Genomic DNA, 19,418 nt, shown 5'->3' on the forward strand with positions numbered 1-19,418 from the left:
AAAATTAGTGATAGGTACACCCTTCCGCTAAAAAATAAAAAAATTTAAATAAAATTAAATAAAATAATTCAAATTTAGCGACGGGTCAATCTGTCACTAAAAAATTAAAAAAAAATAAAAACATAATTTCTCAATGCTAACATTAATATTAGTAAAAATTAAACTAATAATTTTTAAATATATTACAAATTAAAATCAAAATAAAAACTTAATTTTTCACAGCTAATATAATAATTAATAAAGTTTTATTTGAATTAATAATGAAATAAAATCAAAATTAATATTCATTTCCCTTTACTAACATTAATATTAAAATTAATATTATTAAATAAGTTTGAGAAATTTTGGTGTATAAATATAATTCTAAAATATTTGAAAAAGAATAATATAAATATATTTTATATATATCAATAAACAATAAGACTTCCAAATCGGCTGGCTCGTGTGCGGAACTTGATCATGAGAGGTTGGGGGTTTGAATCCGATAAAGAGTAAAGATAATATTGGGGAGTAACGTGGCGCACATGAGGGGAGGCCAGGGCCTGACGCGCGTTGAATTTTGAATATTGGGGTTGAATTTAGCGACAGAGTCAACCTTGTCACTAAAAAATAAAAAAGAATTAAAATTTAGCGACAGGCTCAACTCTATCCCTAAAAAATAAAAAAATTAAATAAAAAAAATTAAAAATTTAGCCACAGGGCCAATCTCGTTGCTAAAAAATAAAAAATAAATAAATAAATAAAATTAAAATTTTGTGACGGGCTCAACCCCATTGCTAAAAAATAAAAAAATTAAATAAAATTTAATAAGAAAATTAAAAGTTATCGACGAGGTCAACCTGTCGCTAATTCTGTCACTGATTATCAATGAGTACAACCCCTGTTGCTAAAAAAATACCCGTCGCTAAATTTTAGCGACGCCCCTTTTAGCGACGAAAAGGTACCCGTCACTAAATCCGTTGCTAAAAAATTTAGCGACAGATTTTGATATTTTAGTAATGGAATTTTTTGTCATTAAAACGCTGATTTTTTGTAGTGGCCTTTCATTGTATAACATATATATTTAACATTTTTATAAATTAAACCTAAATTTAAATATAAAGTATTATATTAATATTTTTTAAATAATTATATATAATTTATCAACATATAATGGTAAAAATTTTTATCAGTTAAATATCAATTTATAATTTATTTTTATAAATTTATTTGTATTATTCAGCAACATGTTTATTTTAATATTTTTTGTTAAATTTTGATAGATTATTAGTTTTTTCAAACTAAATATATAATTATATAAATGATAGCTTAAAATATATTTATCCAAACATGTTAATAACATAAACGTTAGACAATTTTTAAGCTTTACATAATTTATAAATTGAAAGACTTATAAGCTCTTAAAAAGGGACGGGGGTGGGGGGGACAAATCCTTTAAGCTCCACCTAAAACATAAATAGGATCTCCCTATTATTTAAGTAGAAACGATATATATGTTTTACTCTGTGCCCTGCATTGTATACTAATATCACTTGAATAACTTTTACCTGTTTACCTTTCATGGTTTATAAATGAAAGATTCCAATTATTGAACAGTTCATAAAATGTTTTCATCCTACTGGGATAGATATTGGCATATACTGATTTACTGTTACATAATGATACCCGCATTGTATATACTATTTACTGATTAGATGCTTATTGTTTATTGTACTCTAATTACAATTATTGTTTACTGTTTAATGTTTGATTGCATTATAGTGCATACAAATAATGCTTGCATGGGGATGATATTATCATTAGTGCAAAAGGTTAGATAGAATCTTAGTTTTCACAACAAACTTACTTAGTCTTAAGTCAGTTTTTGTGGTCCCACATAACATATTTTGATTAATGAGACATAGTACGTTTAAACACTAGTTCTATCACTCACATACTAAGCAAATACACTTTTTTGTATTTACACGTTTTATAACCAAAGATAACTCCCGGGGGGGCCATGCCCCCTTCCTTAATATTCTCCATTTTATTATTTAGAAAGAGTAGAGAAGTATTTAGAAGGACTTCACCTAATTAAATTAAGAGTGATTCTAACACTACAAAAAAATTAATTTTTTACAGCGATTTTTTTACGGTGATTTACAAGTCATCGCAAAATTTATTAAAAATTTTAATTTAGCTATGATTTTTAAAAAATTGTTGCTAGATTCCAAAAATAATTTAATAATTAAAAATTAAAATTAAATTTTGCGACGATTTTTTAGAAATCATTGCTAAATTTAAAAATAATTTAATAATTAAAAATTAAAATTAAATAACATTTGCTACGATTTTGATTTCCCAAAATCACTGCAAAATTAAATTTTGCAGCGATTTTCAAAAAATTGTCGCTAAATTTATAAAAAAAATTAAATAATTTAAAAATTAAATTAAATAATATTTTCGACGATTTTAAAAAATCACCACAAAAGTCATTAAAAATTTAATTTTAAAAAAATAAAAAGAAATTTAATTTTTTTTAATAATTTTAAAAAGAATTTTTAAGAAAATATATAAAATCTTCTTTTCATTTTTTAATCAATTAATTTAATTTAATTTAATTCAATTAATTATTTTTAATTTATTCCATTATTCTTTTAAAAATAATCAATTAATTTATGTTTTTTAATTTATATTAAAAATATAAAATATAATTATGGAAAATAGTGGTGGGATTAGTATATAATTTATATGTGCGAATATATAATAATGAGACTTCGCAGATTGGGTGGTTTTGCCCGTGTACGTGCATAGGGGAGGTTGGGAGTTCGAAACTGGGGAAGGGGAATATTTTCAACATCACCATGTGGTGCGTAGGGCAAGGCGCTCGCGAGCCCACGCTCGCAGGTGGCTGGGCGCCTGCGCGTGTAGGGGGCTTCCAAGAATTTAAAATTTTTGAATTTTAAGATTTTTACGGCAGTTCTAAAACTGTCACTAGAATTTAATATTTTGGAATTTTTTGCAATAGTTTTGAAATCGCTGCAAAAAATATGACTTAGCGGCGGTTACTTCAGCGATTGCTGAAAACCTCGCTAAATGCTCCGAGACGGCTGATTTACCGGCGATTTTTCAAAACTGTGGCTAAATACACAAAAAAAAAAAAAAAAAATCGCTAAATACCCTTTTCTTTGTAGCGTAAAATGTTTTCCAAACTCTTAATCCCTTGGAATACCTCAAGTGGTCGATCGCACGAGATTCAAATGTTGGATATACTAAAGTTATGTATTCAAATTTTGAATAATGCGATATATATCGCTTTGTTACACAAGAGGCCACAAGCATAGATCTTTGACCCGGTGTTACCCAGCCAAGTCTAATTGCTCGGTTTGGATCAGTGCCCATAGATTATAAGGAAGAAGTTGACGATCTCTGCCAAAAATTTATATACTAGAGATTCCATCGATTGCTACGTTACAAAAGAAAATTAAAAACAAAATGTTTCCCAAGCCCATTAAATTTTCCATTATTCTTTTGCCTTTCACTCTCCCTTCTTCTTATTTTTCTTTTTCTTTTTCTTTTTTCTTTTGCTAATTGCTACTCTTTGTTATTATCTCATTTCTATTTATTTATTTTCCTTTACTCAACCTTTCTCTTTCTCTTATCTCCAAACAAGTTTTCTTAGGTGTTTCTAATCCTTCTAAAATCCAAATCAACAGCTTTACAATTGCACCTGCAATTATGTAATAACTGATGAATGCTTAATTTGTAGATTTGCAATTGCATAAGTGTTGTTTCCTTTTCTTTTCACTTCACTAAATTTCAATTCTTATTCGGTTTCAAATCTTTTCTTATTATTGATTGCAACTTTTGTTTTTGGGTTTTCAATTACTCAGTTGAAAGTGGCAGAGGGAAAAGATAGTTTTAATTAGTCTTGGAAGATGACTTTCTCATGAATTAGTTTGGTGATACACACACGCTCACAGAGACTTAAATTACACAAACCTTTAGTATAGATTCAACTATATATTAATGATTTTGCTTATAAAAATAAGCTTAAAGTACAATTTAAATAATTATTTTTGTTGTCAAATTTTGTTGTTCTAAGTCTGTCCAACTCCCCCCCCTCCCCCAATCAACTTTTTTTCTGGTTCCACCCCTTTTTATAACCTATATTATTGAAACATTATCTATATTATCCTATGCATTATTATTAAGGGTGTTTAAATTCCTGTTTGGATCTACTCTACTTATAGGATTCAACCAGTTTTCGGTCTAGTCCTAGTCTAGAAATAGTCCAAGACCAAAAATTGGTTGCAATTAATATAATATTATTACTTATTAATATACATATAATATATATTATATTAAAATTTAAAAACTTAAATATATGAAGACTAATGTAATTAAATTTGGGATTAAAATTCCATCAGGAATATCGTCTTAATTAGTTATGTTATTTGCAACAAACCAATTCATTACAAATTTGCAAGAGAGTAAGAAATCAATCACAAATTTTGTCAACGAGCATTTTTACATCACAAAGTCTGTAGAAAACTAATTTTTTTTTCACTAAATCTGTCACAAATCGGTTGTTTTCTATCAGTGATTTGTTAGTGAGACGGCTTATGGTGGCATTGGTTGTTAAGGAACCATGAGGTTGTGGTGGTAATTACGACTATCACTGCCTCTTGCCCCTCGGGTTCCCTCCTTCAACAAAGGCTTCTTTGGAGAGTTGTCTACGCGTTAGCTAAAGCTCAAGGGTAAAGGGATGTCAAGCTGGAGTGAGATTCTAGGGATCGGAACCTAGCTCATTGCTATTGGACCCAACTTTGGAGCTACGTACGTACATTGGCCTGTGAGTGTGTTTTGATCAAGGAGGGAAATGCATGTAAAGGAACCTAGGTTGGAAGATTGTTTTTGTCAACAAAACAACAAATGGTGTTGCTCATGACTTCTAAATTGGCATCCTAGGCAAGGAATATGGATAGGAATGTGACTACTTGCCTAGGAATATGGATAGGAATGTGACGCCTTGCTGATGGTGAGTCTATAATTGTTTTTAAGATTTTGTCCAATAAACCTTGTGTCAATTCTAAACCAGGGGTGTTTTAATCCTCCATAATCCTTACATGAACCTAATATATATATTAATTACGAATTTATGATCGAAAATAAATTACGATCAAACTATCCATCAAACACATAAATGAACACAAAAGTTTAACATGTAAAACCTAAATTGAGAAAAATTATGGGCAAAATATATATATATATCACTATGATAATATTACTACAATAATTCTAGAATATTAAGTACTTATTTATAGAAATATCACTTATCTTTAGATGTATATAAAAAAGGGATTTATATAAAATAAAAAGATGAGGCACAAAAAAAAAAATAATCTTCAGTTATATATATGATCTAATCTAGTTATATATATGTTCTAATTTGAGTCAAATTTAAATTTCAGCCATAATTATCAGACACACTTGATTGATTGCTTTGGGAGAAGTTGGTGAATTAGTTGGAGATGATCTTTGGGCATTGGTAATTAGCCAACCCAACCTTGGAATAAGCTCTCATTTTCACATGACTTGGAAATCCACAAGACACTGGTCACGGAGTCCTGCATTATTAGTTCAAAGAAGTCAAGAAAAAGAAGCCACAGATAGCAACCATTCAACAAATTAAAGAGTGCACACACACACTGCGCACATATATATAATGGGGAATTCAAAGGTCAAGATGACTCGTCCTTCTGTGACAAATATATATATATATTTCATTTCCATTATTTGTGAAAGCGAACATGCATGTTTTCCACTAATCTTAATAATTATATATATAATACTAATAATAACAATCCTGCTGTAACATCGCACACTTGTAATTGGACACAGACCTAACTAGTCCATATGTAAACCACATTCTAGACAATCTATATAAGTTCCATTCAACTGCCAATAAAAACAATAATATTCCAACGAATGGATGGTTCGCGAAAGTGAAAGAAGCAATTAGCAACAATGCAATATCACTGTCAAATCCCTTTTAACAAATCATCTTAATTATAGAGCTCAATATTTTGAATGAATGAATCAGTGACATTTGTGCATGTGTCCTTGACTAGACCCATTCAAAATTAAACTTTTATATGTATGTGTGTGTATTGCTTGTGGAAATATATATCTTGTGTCATTGCTAGCTCCGTCCGGGATCACAATAATTCTCTCTTGTTGCTTTCAGCCCTAGCTAGCTATAATACATGCATTCCAATAGGCCAGTAAAATGTGCCAGCCGGCCAGCTAGACCTGTACGAACGAAAGCCATGAAAGCAACAGAAAAAAATCATCCCACAAGCAATTAATGCCACCACCACCACCTGAGGCCAAGCCAAACCCTAGGGCACTCCAGTAGGCCATGCAAGATCGAGGGGCTACCAAGTAGGTATCTAATTGAAGAAGGCAATGAAGGGCTGGGATATATTAATTAATTTTCTTAATTGGCAGAAGTAGTTGAAAATGGAAAAGCAAAAACAAGGGGCAAAAAAGAAGAGGAATTAAAGAGAGAAGAAGAAGAAGAAAGGATAGGGTTCCAATCACAGGCTGAGCAAGCTCCAGATCGACAAAGAAAAAAGGCTCTCTTTTTGTTTTCCATCATCAATCAATGTAACTGAAAGATGGGAAGTTAACAAACAAAGTTGTTTGCAAAAGGCTTCCACTTTCTGCTTAAGTTGATGTTGGTTCCTACTGTATATTGTTCCATGCCATGTCATGCAAAGGAACTTTATGTGAACTACTGGACGCCGCTGGCTGCATTATGTGAGGAGGGAGAGAGAGAGAGAGAGAAAGAGCCTGACACGAAACTTTTCACTGACTAAATAGAACAAGCAAACAGTACTAGCAGAAGACAAGTTGCAAATGGGGATGAAAATGGAACACACATAAGCTCTGAGTCACATGTTTATTCCCTTTGGTTTCTTTTTCCATATAGTTGAGGATTTGACGCCCTATAAAGTGGAAGATTCTTTCTACTTTTGGAAGCTAAGGTAGCCCCCAACCCTTACTGACATGAAATCTACCTACCCCGTTTACCTTCCTTTGAGTGAACTAATAATAACGTGTTGTTAGAACATCAAATAGCTGGACGTATTTTAACAAGCTCAGGAATAATAGTTTCACTTCCCTCACACCATTTGATCTGCTAAGAATGGGTAAAAAACATGATATCTCTGATGCATTATATTCAAACCACTTTAATGGCTTCTTTTCTTCTAAATCTACTATTAATCAATCATATATGTGTATATATGTGGATGCCAGAATTTTATTTACAATCTTTTGTTTGAATGATAATAATTACTTAATTTTTAACATCATAATTAATGGCCTCAGGACTCCCAAGTTACCCTACTCCTCTGCATCAACAATCCCAGCTAGCTAGCACTTTTAGTGAGGTTTGAAGGAAACCACTCAAAGAACAAGGAAATCTGCACTGGACTTCAGAAAACATCTAGCTATTTCTTTTGTAAAATTTAATCTTGTTTTCTCAAACCTCATTTTTTACTAAATAACCCTTGCTTCGAATCCTTCAAACCACGTATTATTTTTCTCCCATTTTCTGAAGTCTAAAACTAATTTCATATTTAATAAAAATAAATGTATTTTTTATGTTTTCTAATTTCCTATAGAAATGAAAACATGGAATCAAAGACGAATATTAGAAATAGAAAACAGAAAACATTCTACACAAGTAAACATACACTGACTTTTTCATAGTTTAAATATTTTTTTGTTTAGTTGCACTTAAAACTACAAATTTTAGTTGATTGTTGAGTAAATTAACAAATTCAAATTTTTTTTTTTAATGATTCACAATTATTAAAACCTTTGAAATAATCAAAATGTCATAAATTTTTTTACCTCACTCTCAATTAAAAACAAAAAACTATCACTGCTATTGATATATTTCCTATTTTTATTATTAGTTGTTGGTAATTATTACAGAAAAAACTATTAAAATACGGTTTGAATATTTTCAAGCATATGATAATTTAATTATGATTTAAAAATAAACAAATTTTTAATATAAATTTGATTCGAACAACATATTTCAAACTCTCCAAACCCACTGTTACATAGAGATCTATCTATTAGCAAGTGCGAATATTCCACCACCCCTTTAAAGTACACCCCCTTCACCTGCCCTTTCTAGCAATTTTAGGCAACCCTTTGGTTAGGAAGGAAACCTCTCAAAGTGGCAGCAAAAACTGAAGGGAAATGCAAAAGTTAGTGGGACAAAGTTGGACAGCTCTCACTATATGTGGCAAAGCCTGATTGAGCTACAAGTGAGTTGTCATTCACAGTACTTTAACTTTGCCTGTAAGTCCAACTACGTTAAACGTTTTATGCTGTTTATTTTCTCTTAATTTGTGTATTTTAGATCCGATCCTAAACAGTAAACGACATTGAACTACCCAAAAGCTCCTCCTACATGTACATAGAACTCACATTGTGACGTGGGACAAGTGGTTCTACTTGACAAGTGCACGGCGCCTAGCTAGCTAGCCTGCGTACGCCTAAGCTGAAGCTGCTGCGGCTGCCGCCTATTTGGCATTCGACGGTCACGGGCGGGTCACTTGGCCACGCCATCACATTAATTAGTGGCTATCAATTATTAATTTTTGGTATAAACAGCATTAATTCAATCATCCATCCATATATCCACCCTGGTTTACTTGCGAAACTTGGGAGCATCCTTCCTTGTTAGGATTTTTAACGCTTAATTTGTTGATTTCGTTAAAAAAAAAGATAAATTATGAGGTATGTTTCCAAAAGTTCAAAATTTAAACTTGTGATTCATCGAGATGACAGTCGATCCTTTATCATCCCAATTATACTTTGAGTGCTCTATTTGCGAAACTTATTAAATATTATTGTATTATATAATAATAATAATAATAACAATAATAATAATAATAATAATATATATAATACATGTGATGGAGAGAGAGGAGAGGGCTGCTGATGTGGCTTGGCCACATATTTAGACCGTGTAAATTGCCCACCCAGCCACCTTTCTTGACTAACGAGGCTCTTGGTGAAGCCACAGTTTCCTTGTCCCTCTCAACCCATTTCCCCGTTTCCCTAATATATAATCTTTATGGGTTTTGTTTGATAATATTACAATTAATATATATATATATATATTTACTTTTTTTAAGGTTTGGACATCATGCACATTTCTTAATTTAATAATTTATCTAAAATCATGGTCCCAATGCAAAGTCCTCTTGCTAAGTAAGATATTGTCATTTTCACCGAATAGGGACTGAGTGGTAACTGCACGAGATTCCAAACAAATTATCATTGCCCTATTTATTTTTATAAATTAAGATGAAAAGAATTTATCAAAATTAATAGCTAAAAAATTTAATTATTAAATTATCATTAATATATGATTTTATTAGTTAAGATATAATAATTTATAGATCTTTTTGCACTTCCTTTGATTTGGTTGGTTAAATCATCTTGAAATTAGATCGAGAGATTGATCAAGTTAAATGAAAAAATATATAAAAAATGAGAAAAGATGTGATAGTATTTTATTTTGTTATATTAAAATTTGTAATATTTGTGAAATAATAATGAAAGAAAAGTATAGTTAGAGTTATAAGAATAGAAAAAGTAATTTTATATTTCGTAAATATCAAGGATATTTTTGTATTTTACAAAATTTTAGGGGTATTTTTTGTAATTTACTTTTTTTTAATTTAAAAACTCTATATTCGTATCATTAAATATTGAACTAGCTTGCTCAACGAGCTAATCATTTTGGTCTTGGGTTAAATGGATCACTTCATGTACTTATATATATATATATATAGAGAGAGAGAGAGAGAGAGAGAGAGAGAGAGAAATATAATGTTAATCACCTGGTCTTTAATATGTCTTTGAAATGCTTGCTTCCTTTGGTCAAAAACCCTCAAGTTTCCTCATGAGAAAGATTGACTTGGACTTATATATATATATAGATATATGTATGTATGTATTTATGTATATGCAGTGGGAGCCACAAGTTTTTATCTGAGGTAAAAATTAAATAGTAAAATAAAATTTAAATGCAAAAAAAAAAAAAAAAAAAACAAGATCTTTCAACAATGCCTCAAAACACAATACCAAAATTCTTCAAATTCCAATTCTAAAATTCTTAAAAATGCTTCAAAAAAATCAATCTCTAAATACTTTAAAGAAAAAACCCCAAACTGAATCCATAAATCCTTCAAAATCGATCCAAAATTCAATCCCTAAATTCTTTAAAAAAATTCCCAATCTTAAATTCCTAAATCCTTTAAAAATGCCATAAAATTGAGTGCTAAATCTCTTCAAAACATCCAAAATATAAAAAGAAATGTTAAACGAGAAGAAAATAACCAATTTTGCTTGATCGGAAATGATGAAAGACAATGATAAAAGACTAAGAAAGTAAAAGACGTGAAAATTAAAGACTTTTGAATGTCATGTTGAATACGTTTTGTGATTTTTGTCTGTTATTTGTTAAATTTTTTTTAATAATTATTTAATTAATTAAAAAAAAAATAAAAAAGTCAAGATGAGCGGCAATGGCCCTTGACCATACATGGGTCCATCACTGTGTATATGTATATATTGAAAATGTTATTTAGATATTTAGTTGTAATACTATTCGTATTAATATGTTATATATTTAATTTCATAAAATATATAAATATCCCGAAAAAATATTACAATTCAATATCTAAATAAATAAAAGCAAAGAAAGACAAAGACAGAGACGAAAGAGAAGAAGCAAGGTAATCACCCTTCTGCTCAAAATTTGAGTCTTGAAATTACCCACTCTCAAAGTCAATTGGAAGGTTCCAATGCACATTGCAATTAGGGTTTGACTGTCCTAATTCATTCTTAGACACTATATATCCCCACCTCAAGCGATAATTACAATTAAGCAGTTGTTAATATGCCCTAATTAATCAACAAAAGTGATGCATGTATGTGTAATGGGATGATGAGTGAAGCAGCAGCATGATCTTGCCTGCCTGTGTGAGCAATTAATTAATTAATAGGCATAGGCATAGGCATATATAAAATATAATCTAATATTATAAGGCATCTAAGTGTAGTTAAGAGTGGAAAACAAACATTATGATGGTGCTGCCGAGCCAAAACCACAGGGAAACTATTAAGTTAAAGAAGCATTATCTAAAGAAGCAGAAAAAGTATTCAACGGGGCCAATCTGAAACCTTCAACTAATGTTAATATATATTACTATATTTAATTAATGTTGCTTTGAGCAGCACAGCATAAATTAGTTCTGCTACTTGAGTGTTTTTTCATGTCTTTGCCGGCCATAATTGCAATATATAACAAAGCTCAAAATGTGAATTCACACCTCTCTCATAGTAATTCAACCCATTTTTATTATCAAATTGTCTTATAAGGTGACCTATGATTTTTATTTTTTTATAGGGTATCTAGACTTTCGTCTTACTCTCTTGTTTGAAAACAAAGATTGGCGAAAGTCACTGTCCGAAGGTAAACCTCTTTGTGAAGAGAAGATATGACTGTTACATTTTTTATTATTTTATTTTATTCCATTCAAAGCACTTAGGGGCATTTAGTACTGGAGAAGTTTTTAAATTCCTAGAATTCATGATTCTTGGGAATGCAAAACTATAAGTGCTTGGTTAGAGTAATTAAGAAGTGAAACGAACAAAAGATCCATTAACTGTCCTATTGTGGGAGTCTAAAACAGTCGGGAGGGAAGGGTGAAATGCAAACGTGCACGATGATTTACTTTGTGGGTAATTTGAAACAGTTCGAGAGAGAGGGGCTTCCCCTCCCTCAATATCGTTTGTTTGAACTTAAAATCATTATCTAACAAACACACAGAAAAGAGATGCAAAAGAGAATTTTTTTTTTTTTTTGTTTAGTATACAGTAAGGAAGAAACAATATGAGTGAGTGGTTCTTCCCAACTGGCATATACATGAAAGAGGAAAGGGTAGGGAGAAGACAAACAAAAGGGGTAAAAAGTTGTTTGAATTTGTGTTCATTTATGCGTGTGTGTGTGTGTGTGTGTTGTACATGGGGGAGAGAAAATTATAAAATGGAATAATGGGATAATTAATTACTTGAAATCTCATAGGTTTAAACCCCAGTAATCAATGTGCATCCTACCAACCCTGCTATATGGACTCCACCACCAATAAAAATGCAGCCTAGCAGTCCAACGAATCACAGCAAGCCAAGTGGCATTTTACCCGATTTGCCAAACTATCATTGGCCGAAAAAGATATTGTACCCAGCATACGTGTCCTAATGTGGTGATAACATTTTCTTTGGATCTTTAACAATGGTCGGTCTCTTTTTACAAAAGCATATTGTAATGAAGATCAAGTTCTTCACCACAAATCAATTAAGGGGACTAACCAGGTAGCTACTAGTAAATAGTCCCCATAATCTGAGGAATAGAGTGCAATATCTTACCCTAATTATTGTGTCCTTAATCTTAGAATAAAAACAAAACATAACTAGGATCTTGATTCAGACATTGTGGGGCACCCTTGTAGATTCAAAATGCTTTGTTGTTCACTGCAAATCTGCTTTGATGTTGCTTTCATGGTCCCAAAGGTTCCATTAACTTGACAGAATGAAGGGGGGAGAATGGGACAACATATAAACACGCTTCTCACTTATATTGTGTTGATCTCATGGAAAAACACACACACATATGTATGTGTGTGTGTGCATATATATATATATATATATATATTTAGAGAGAGAGAATAAAGAGCGTTGGAGTAACAGTTCCAAGGATAGATTTGGAGGGTTTCCAGATCTCTTTACCCCACCTAGGGACTACGGAAATAGAAGCCATCCAAACCAGAATTCATGGTCCTTAGTGAGAAATGAACCCCACACTCCAACCCCACACAAAAAGCTATAAAAAATTCACATGGCTGGAGAGCTAGCTGGTGGCCAATTAGTCACTTAAACTAAGTGCGACCACTCCATCTTCCTGTAGTTTTTCTCCCTTCCACCAAAATTTTCTTCTAGACTAGTAACAAACCGTCTTTACCATCGTCCTAAGATACCTTTCTTTTTATTTCCATGATTGCGATCCCCGTAGATCATCCACCCACTCTGCCAAAATTAAGAACTCAACTTCATCTCCATCCAATACAAAATAGCTAGGTTTCAGCAAAATTATCGGCAATGTGCAGAAGCATACGTGTTACTAATATGAGTGCATAATACCTGACGGTTTTATTTGTTATAGCACTCGAAGAAAATACGAAACCGAGGTTAATCATGTGTACCGATGAATACCCTAAAAGGTTTTGTTAACAAATTAAACCAAAAAGTAGAGTGCCGCAATTAAACTATAGTAGCTAGATCTTATCAATGTGAACTCGATCTTAAGCATGCAAAGAAAAGGACAACTCTACCTTGTCCCATTGCTGGGAACTGAGGGTTCACGACACTGCTTGAGAAGGAAAGAGGGGTCTTTCAGTGTTTCTTCCAAGTTGTCATCACCAAGGGCACTCTTCACCACCTTAGGCCATCACAATGGACCAGAGGTTCCGAACATAGCTAATCATAGCCCTTGCCCCTCCAAAGCACACATTTCTTTGAACTTCACGTGTCCCGTGGACCCATCAATGCTCTGCTAACTGAAGCAAATCAAAGCTGGTCCGCCTGTCCTCATTTATCCAATCTGAAAGAAGATATGCAATGCTAGCTTTCAATAACAATTGATTCCATGAATATGCTCATTAATCAATGTAAGTCACAATTATAATCCTACTGTTATCGAAGGGAAAGCAATACACGCTCCAATAAATCCTCCACCTTTTCTAAAAATAGCAAAAGTATCCTATTTTGGTTAACAAGAAAGCATTTTGATTCATCTCTTCGTTGGAAAGGTAGAATGTGGATGCAACTGTTAGGAAAAAGTGCAAAGATTTGAGAAATCTTTTGGCTTGTGTTTTACCTCTTCAACTTGACATATATGATGCTTCACTTATAAAAACAAAAGAGCACAAAAAGGGGAAGTGAAATGAAAATTCTAAAACAATCCCACCTCAGTAGGCAGTCTTCATACGGATTCTTACCACTGAAGATAGGTTGACCCTGGCCCTCAAGCCTCTCTATTTAAACTCCCATCTTAACCCTTCATTTACTTGACTCTTCTACACCTCTGCCTTTTCTTTTGCTCACAAAAGAAGCAGCTGAGAGACGACTAGAGACTTCATTTTTAGCTTCTGCTTCCTCTTCCAAATAGAGAAGGAAAAAAAGGAAAAATGGGATACCAACCTCTTAGCTTCCTCAGAGAAAAAAACATTCTGTTCATAAGAAGCATCGTGATCTTGTTCTTAAGTTGTCTGACTATTAAGTTTGACCTCTGTTTCTCTGGTATCCCATCTTCATTAAAGACACTCCCTCTCAACGGGTATTTCAGGTTTGATGAAGGGATCCAGCATACAGCCAGAGACTTTGGCAACCAGTACCACTTCCTCCCCTTGGCAGTCCTCCATCCAAAGTCTGTGTCCGATATTGCCACAACAATTAAGCATATTTTCCAACTTGGCCCCGGATCAGATCTCAAAGTTGCAGCAAGAGGCCGTGGGCACTCACTCCACGGCCAGGCACAAGCTCACCAGGGAGTAGTGATCAACATGGAATCACTTGGAGGACCGGAAATGCACCTTTACACTGGAAATGATCCTTATGTAGATGTCTCTGGTGGCGAGTTGTGGATAAATATCCTGCACGAGAGCCTAAAGTATGGATTAGCACCAAAATCATGGACAGATTACCTACATCTATCGGTTGGTGGTACTCTGTCAAACGCAGGGATTAGTGGGCAGGCATTTCAGCATGGCCCCCAGATTAGTAATGTCCATCAGCTGGAGGTTGTGACAGGTTTGTCCAATAACTTTTAGTGAGGACCATGGTTTGGTAATGGACTGCATTATGAATATGAGAACAAAGTCTCTTTTTTAAGCATCCAAATCCAATGAAGTCAAGGTTAAGACATGACACACGTACATTAAGATGCACTAGTCATACAACTGGATGCTTTTACTTTTCCGCATCTGATATTTTATTCATTAGAAGGTGGAACTGCAAGTTGCCAGGTTTCCTCATCATATACTGCCTTTGGATCCTAACCTTGTTCTCATAGCAGATATATAAACGTTGGTCTTGGAGGTTACAGTTCATATGCTCAGAGATTCAATATTTATGTTACTTATTAGCCAAGTTTTATGTACAGGAAAAGGGGAGATAGTTAATTGTTCAGAGACACAGAATGCAGACCTCTTTCATGGTGTCCTTGGAGGACTTGGTCAGTTTGGAATAATCACCCGAGCAAGAATTTCTCTGGGACCGGCACCAAAGATGGTTAAAACTCAATTTTTTTCTTAACTCCGAAATTAAGCTCGAGAATAGTAGAATTTACCAGTTTCTTGACACACCATTGATCCCATCTGAACAGGTAAAATGGATAAGAGTGCTGTACTCAGACTTTTCCAAATTTGCAAGGGATCAGGAGCATTTGATATCTGCAGACAACACATTCAATTACATCGAAGGATTTGTAATAATAAACAGGACCGGTCTCCTAAACAACTGGAGATCAACCTTCAACCCACAAGAACCAGTCCAAGCCAGCCAATTTGAGTCAGATGGAAAAACACTCTTCTGTCTTGAATTAGCCAAGTACTTCAACCCAGATGAAATTGCTACGATAGAGAAGGTAAGGCATGCTATGATCAACAAGTCTTTGACTATTGACCTGATAGAACATATGGTAAAGTAGGCATATGCAATGATTCTAACACCTTTCGTTTGCTTCCCGCAGGAAATAGAGAACTTGTTATCTCAACTAAGTTATATTTCATCGACGCTTTTCCTATCGGAAGTTCCATATGTAGACTTCTTAGATAGAGTCCACGTATCCGAGGTCAAACTAAGATCAAAAGGCTTGTGGGAAGTCCCACACCCATGGCTCAATCTTCTTATTCCAAGAAGCAAAATACACAATTTTGCTGAAGAAGTTTTTGGCAACATTTTAACGACCACAAGCAATGGCCCAATCCTCATCTACCCGGTCAACAAGTCAAAGTAACAGTTCATAAAGAAACTTCTTTCAAAATACTCAAAAGTTTTGTTGACGAATAACTAATTAGCATTTTTTGCTTTCAGGTGGAACAATAGAACTTCAGTTGTTCTTCCAGATGAAGATATTTTCTATCTGGTGGCATTCCTCTCTTCTGCAGTTCCCTCTTCCACAGGAACTGATGGCTTAGAACACATACTAACCCAGAACAAAAGGATTCTAGATTTTTGTGAGGCAGCCCACCTAGGCGTAAAGCAATATCTTCCCCACTACACAACAGAGGATGAGTGGCGGGTTCACTTTGGACAACATTGGGAAGTCCTCAAACAAAGGAAATCAGCTTATGACCCCTTAGCAATCCTTGCTCCTGGACAGAAAATTTTTCAAAAGGCGATAATATCCATCTTATAACATATTTAGTTTATTAGTTAAACCAAAAAGTCGAAAAGGTCTCTGGAGTCTGGGGCATGTCTTTGCTTTTCTAGTAGAATATTGATAAGGAGTACAATGTTTATTGCATCTCCTAGGCAATTGTAATTATAAATGAGAGGTTGAAGTAGTTGCATGAGATTTGTTGAAAAACAAGTCAAACATATGAGTGGAAAATTACATAACTCTGTAAAAGATGCTGGAGAGTACCGGCCATCATTACATGTATTTCTCATATTAGTAAACAAGAGGCATTGATTTATGTGATAGAAAACAAATTCCAAGGCCACTATAAGCTTTGATTTCCTGTGAAATATAAAAAACATCAAAACATATGGCAGAAAGAAAGTAATCCTTCGTGTCGAGCAAAACTAAGCAGATTATAGCTGTATTGGGCCAGATAGACAGAGGGAGTAGAAAAGAAAGAAAAACTAAAACAAGCCAGGTAGAACTTCTTTCTAATTGCATACCTAATAAACTGACAGACCACAACTCTGTAACGGGAAATAACCTGAATTGTACTAGCCGAGGAGAGCATACCTATTGTTGCCTATGATATGAAATATCACAAAATGGGAATGCCAAAAATACAACAAAACATTTGTCGTCCAAAGCAATTTTAGTTGTTTCTTTTTTCTTTATAAAATGACAACTGCATCCGTTTGCACCAAAATGGAGTGCAAAATTACTGAAAATATGACTAGTATTGAATCAGTTGAAGATGTGGTAAGACAATAAAAATCCTCCATGTTTAGTTTGCCTTGAAATGAGCATTGCAATAAAAGTAAGACATTATTCTCACCCGTGCTACCACGTATAATAAGTTGTAGGGCTTTATTAAAGTAACCTCATCTTGTTCTGACACCTACACATTGAGGGGAAACTATCACTTTCCAGCACTTCCTACATTCAACCTGAAATTTTGTTTGCTACAATTAAAGACCAACATTTCAGGGTTGAAGTAACAGGTCAACGTGATTGTGTGAGCCATTCAGTATATTTGAGAGAACAAATGGATGTAGATTACATTCAAAGGGGCGTCACTGACAGAAATGTCAAAAATAGTGTTCACAAGATTACACTCAAGCAAGATATAGTTCATAATCAAATTTGAGTGACAAGAACATTCAGATATATTGAAACAAGTCCGTTAGTTGCAGGAATGAGTTTCATCTTTAGACTTGCCAAGCCAAGAAAATGAACAAAAAAGAAAAAAAAATAAGAAGGAAAGAGACAATGCAATAAAAAGTGTTGTGAGTGAAGCATCAATACGGCGACGTCTTGATGGAGGGTAAAGTTGGCAACCTCAGTTGCCAACTTTGGACGGCTGATGGAAGGCCACTTGGAAACCATCAGGGCATTGCCTCTGCTCAACGCCTTTTGTCTGTCCTTTGGCCTTTCTGTTAATCGTGTTATACGATCTCTTCATAGCCGTCAATGCTGCCTTTATTGGATCAAATCTCATATATATTCTACAGGGCCTCGGGATGGTAAGGAGAAGAAAGAAATTGCAAAAAGAAAAGAGAAAGAGGGAGAATAATCGGAGAAGGGTTTTTTGTTTTGGTGAGCAAAGCTTTCATTCTTATAGCTTTCTGTTCTCGTTGTAATCTTTGGTTCTTAGGTTTGCTTCTTATTTGTATTTGATGATTGTGAGGCCATTTTGTTAGAAGAACCATTGATGTATAGATTGTATGTAACTAGGGTGTAACCTTTCTTGAAATAGTGCAGTGAGCTCTTTCTTCTTGAGCTCAACGTGGACGTAGCCCTATTCTGGGGTGAACCACGGTAAAAATTTTGTGTCGCTTTTTTGTTTTGTATTTCTTTTCTTTGGTTTGCTTGCAATTTAGTTTCTGCGTAAGTGTGTATGTTTTCTTCTACCGAAGCATTTGGATTCTGGGAATATTTTGTAATCTGTTTGTTTGGGTCTTCCACTTGTTACAACAGTGGTATCAAAGCACGGTTATATAAATCGTGCTGTAGGGTTTAAGTCAGAATCCGGGTTGTTCGATTTCTGGGATTGGGTTTTATTCTTTGCTCTGTAAATCAAACCGTGTCTCTAGGGTTTCTGTGATTCTCTGTCAGTGGGTGTGTGCTGAGTGAGTCATAATCTAGAGGTTTAGGTTACCTTCGTGCAAAGAGAAGATGGCGTCCACTTGATTTGAAATCAAAATATTTGACAAAAAAGGAGAATTCGATAGTTGGAAAAAAAAGATGAGAGTCTTACTTTCTCATCACAAAGTACTGATAGCACTGGAATCAGATGATCGAAAATGGTCTATAGACTAGATTGCTCGGACTGAGGAAAAAAGAGAGGAGGCTTACAATTTGATATTTCTCCATCTTGGTGACAACGTTATACGAAAGGTAGATGGTATGTCTAACCCTATTGATCTCTGGAACAAGTTTGATTCTCTATTTTCTGTTATGATTGCACCTAATCTTGTATATTTAAAAGGCATGTTGTTTAACTTTAAAATGGATACCTCTAAATCAATGGATGAAAATGTAAATGAATTTACTAGATTAGCTCTATTGTTGAGAGGTACTGACCAAGCACTGGGAGACACTAGTGAGGCAATGATTTTATTGAATTCCTTGCCTGATGAATATGATGTTGTTAAACATGCCCTATGATATACTGGTATAATTCCTAGCTTAAACCTTGTAATCTTAGGTATTAAAGCAAGAGAACTCGAATTAAATTCATCAAAGAAATCAGGAAATAATATATTTGTGAAAGCTAAAAATGATAAAAAGAAGTCACATAGGAAATACTGATCAATCTAATGGAACAGGGTCTAAAGGAAAAAAAAGGATAAGAAGCAAAAATAGAAACAAACAAAAT

General features: G+C 33.5%; 1 protein-coding gene across 1 annotated transcript; it reads left to right on the forward strand.

The window, feature by feature from the left end:
* The first annotated feature begins 14,192 nt into the window (after positions 1-14,192).
* Positions 14,193-16,869, forward strand: LOC127814007 (cytokinin dehydrogenase 6-like). Its single transcript, XM_052355214.1, has 5 exons — positions 14,193-14,946; positions 15,299-15,426; positions 15,521-15,781; positions 15,887-16,149; positions 16,231-16,869. The coding sequence occupies exons 1-5, from the start codon at positions 14,325-14,327 to the stop codon at positions 16,553-16,555; spliced, it is 1,599 nt and encodes a 532-aa protein (XP_052211174.1). The 5' UTR covers positions 14,193-14,324; the 3' UTR covers positions 16,556-16,869.
* The last annotated feature ends 2,549 nt before the right edge of the window (positions 16,870-19,418 follow it).

Source organism: Diospyros lotus, chromosome 12, assembly GCF_014633365.1.
Source record: "Diospyros lotus cultivar Yz01 chromosome 12, ASM1463336v1, whole genome shotgun sequence".
In the NCBI taxonomy this organism is placed as follows: Eukaryota; Viridiplantae; Streptophyta; class Magnoliopsida; order Ericales; family Ebenaceae; genus Diospyros; species Diospyros lotus.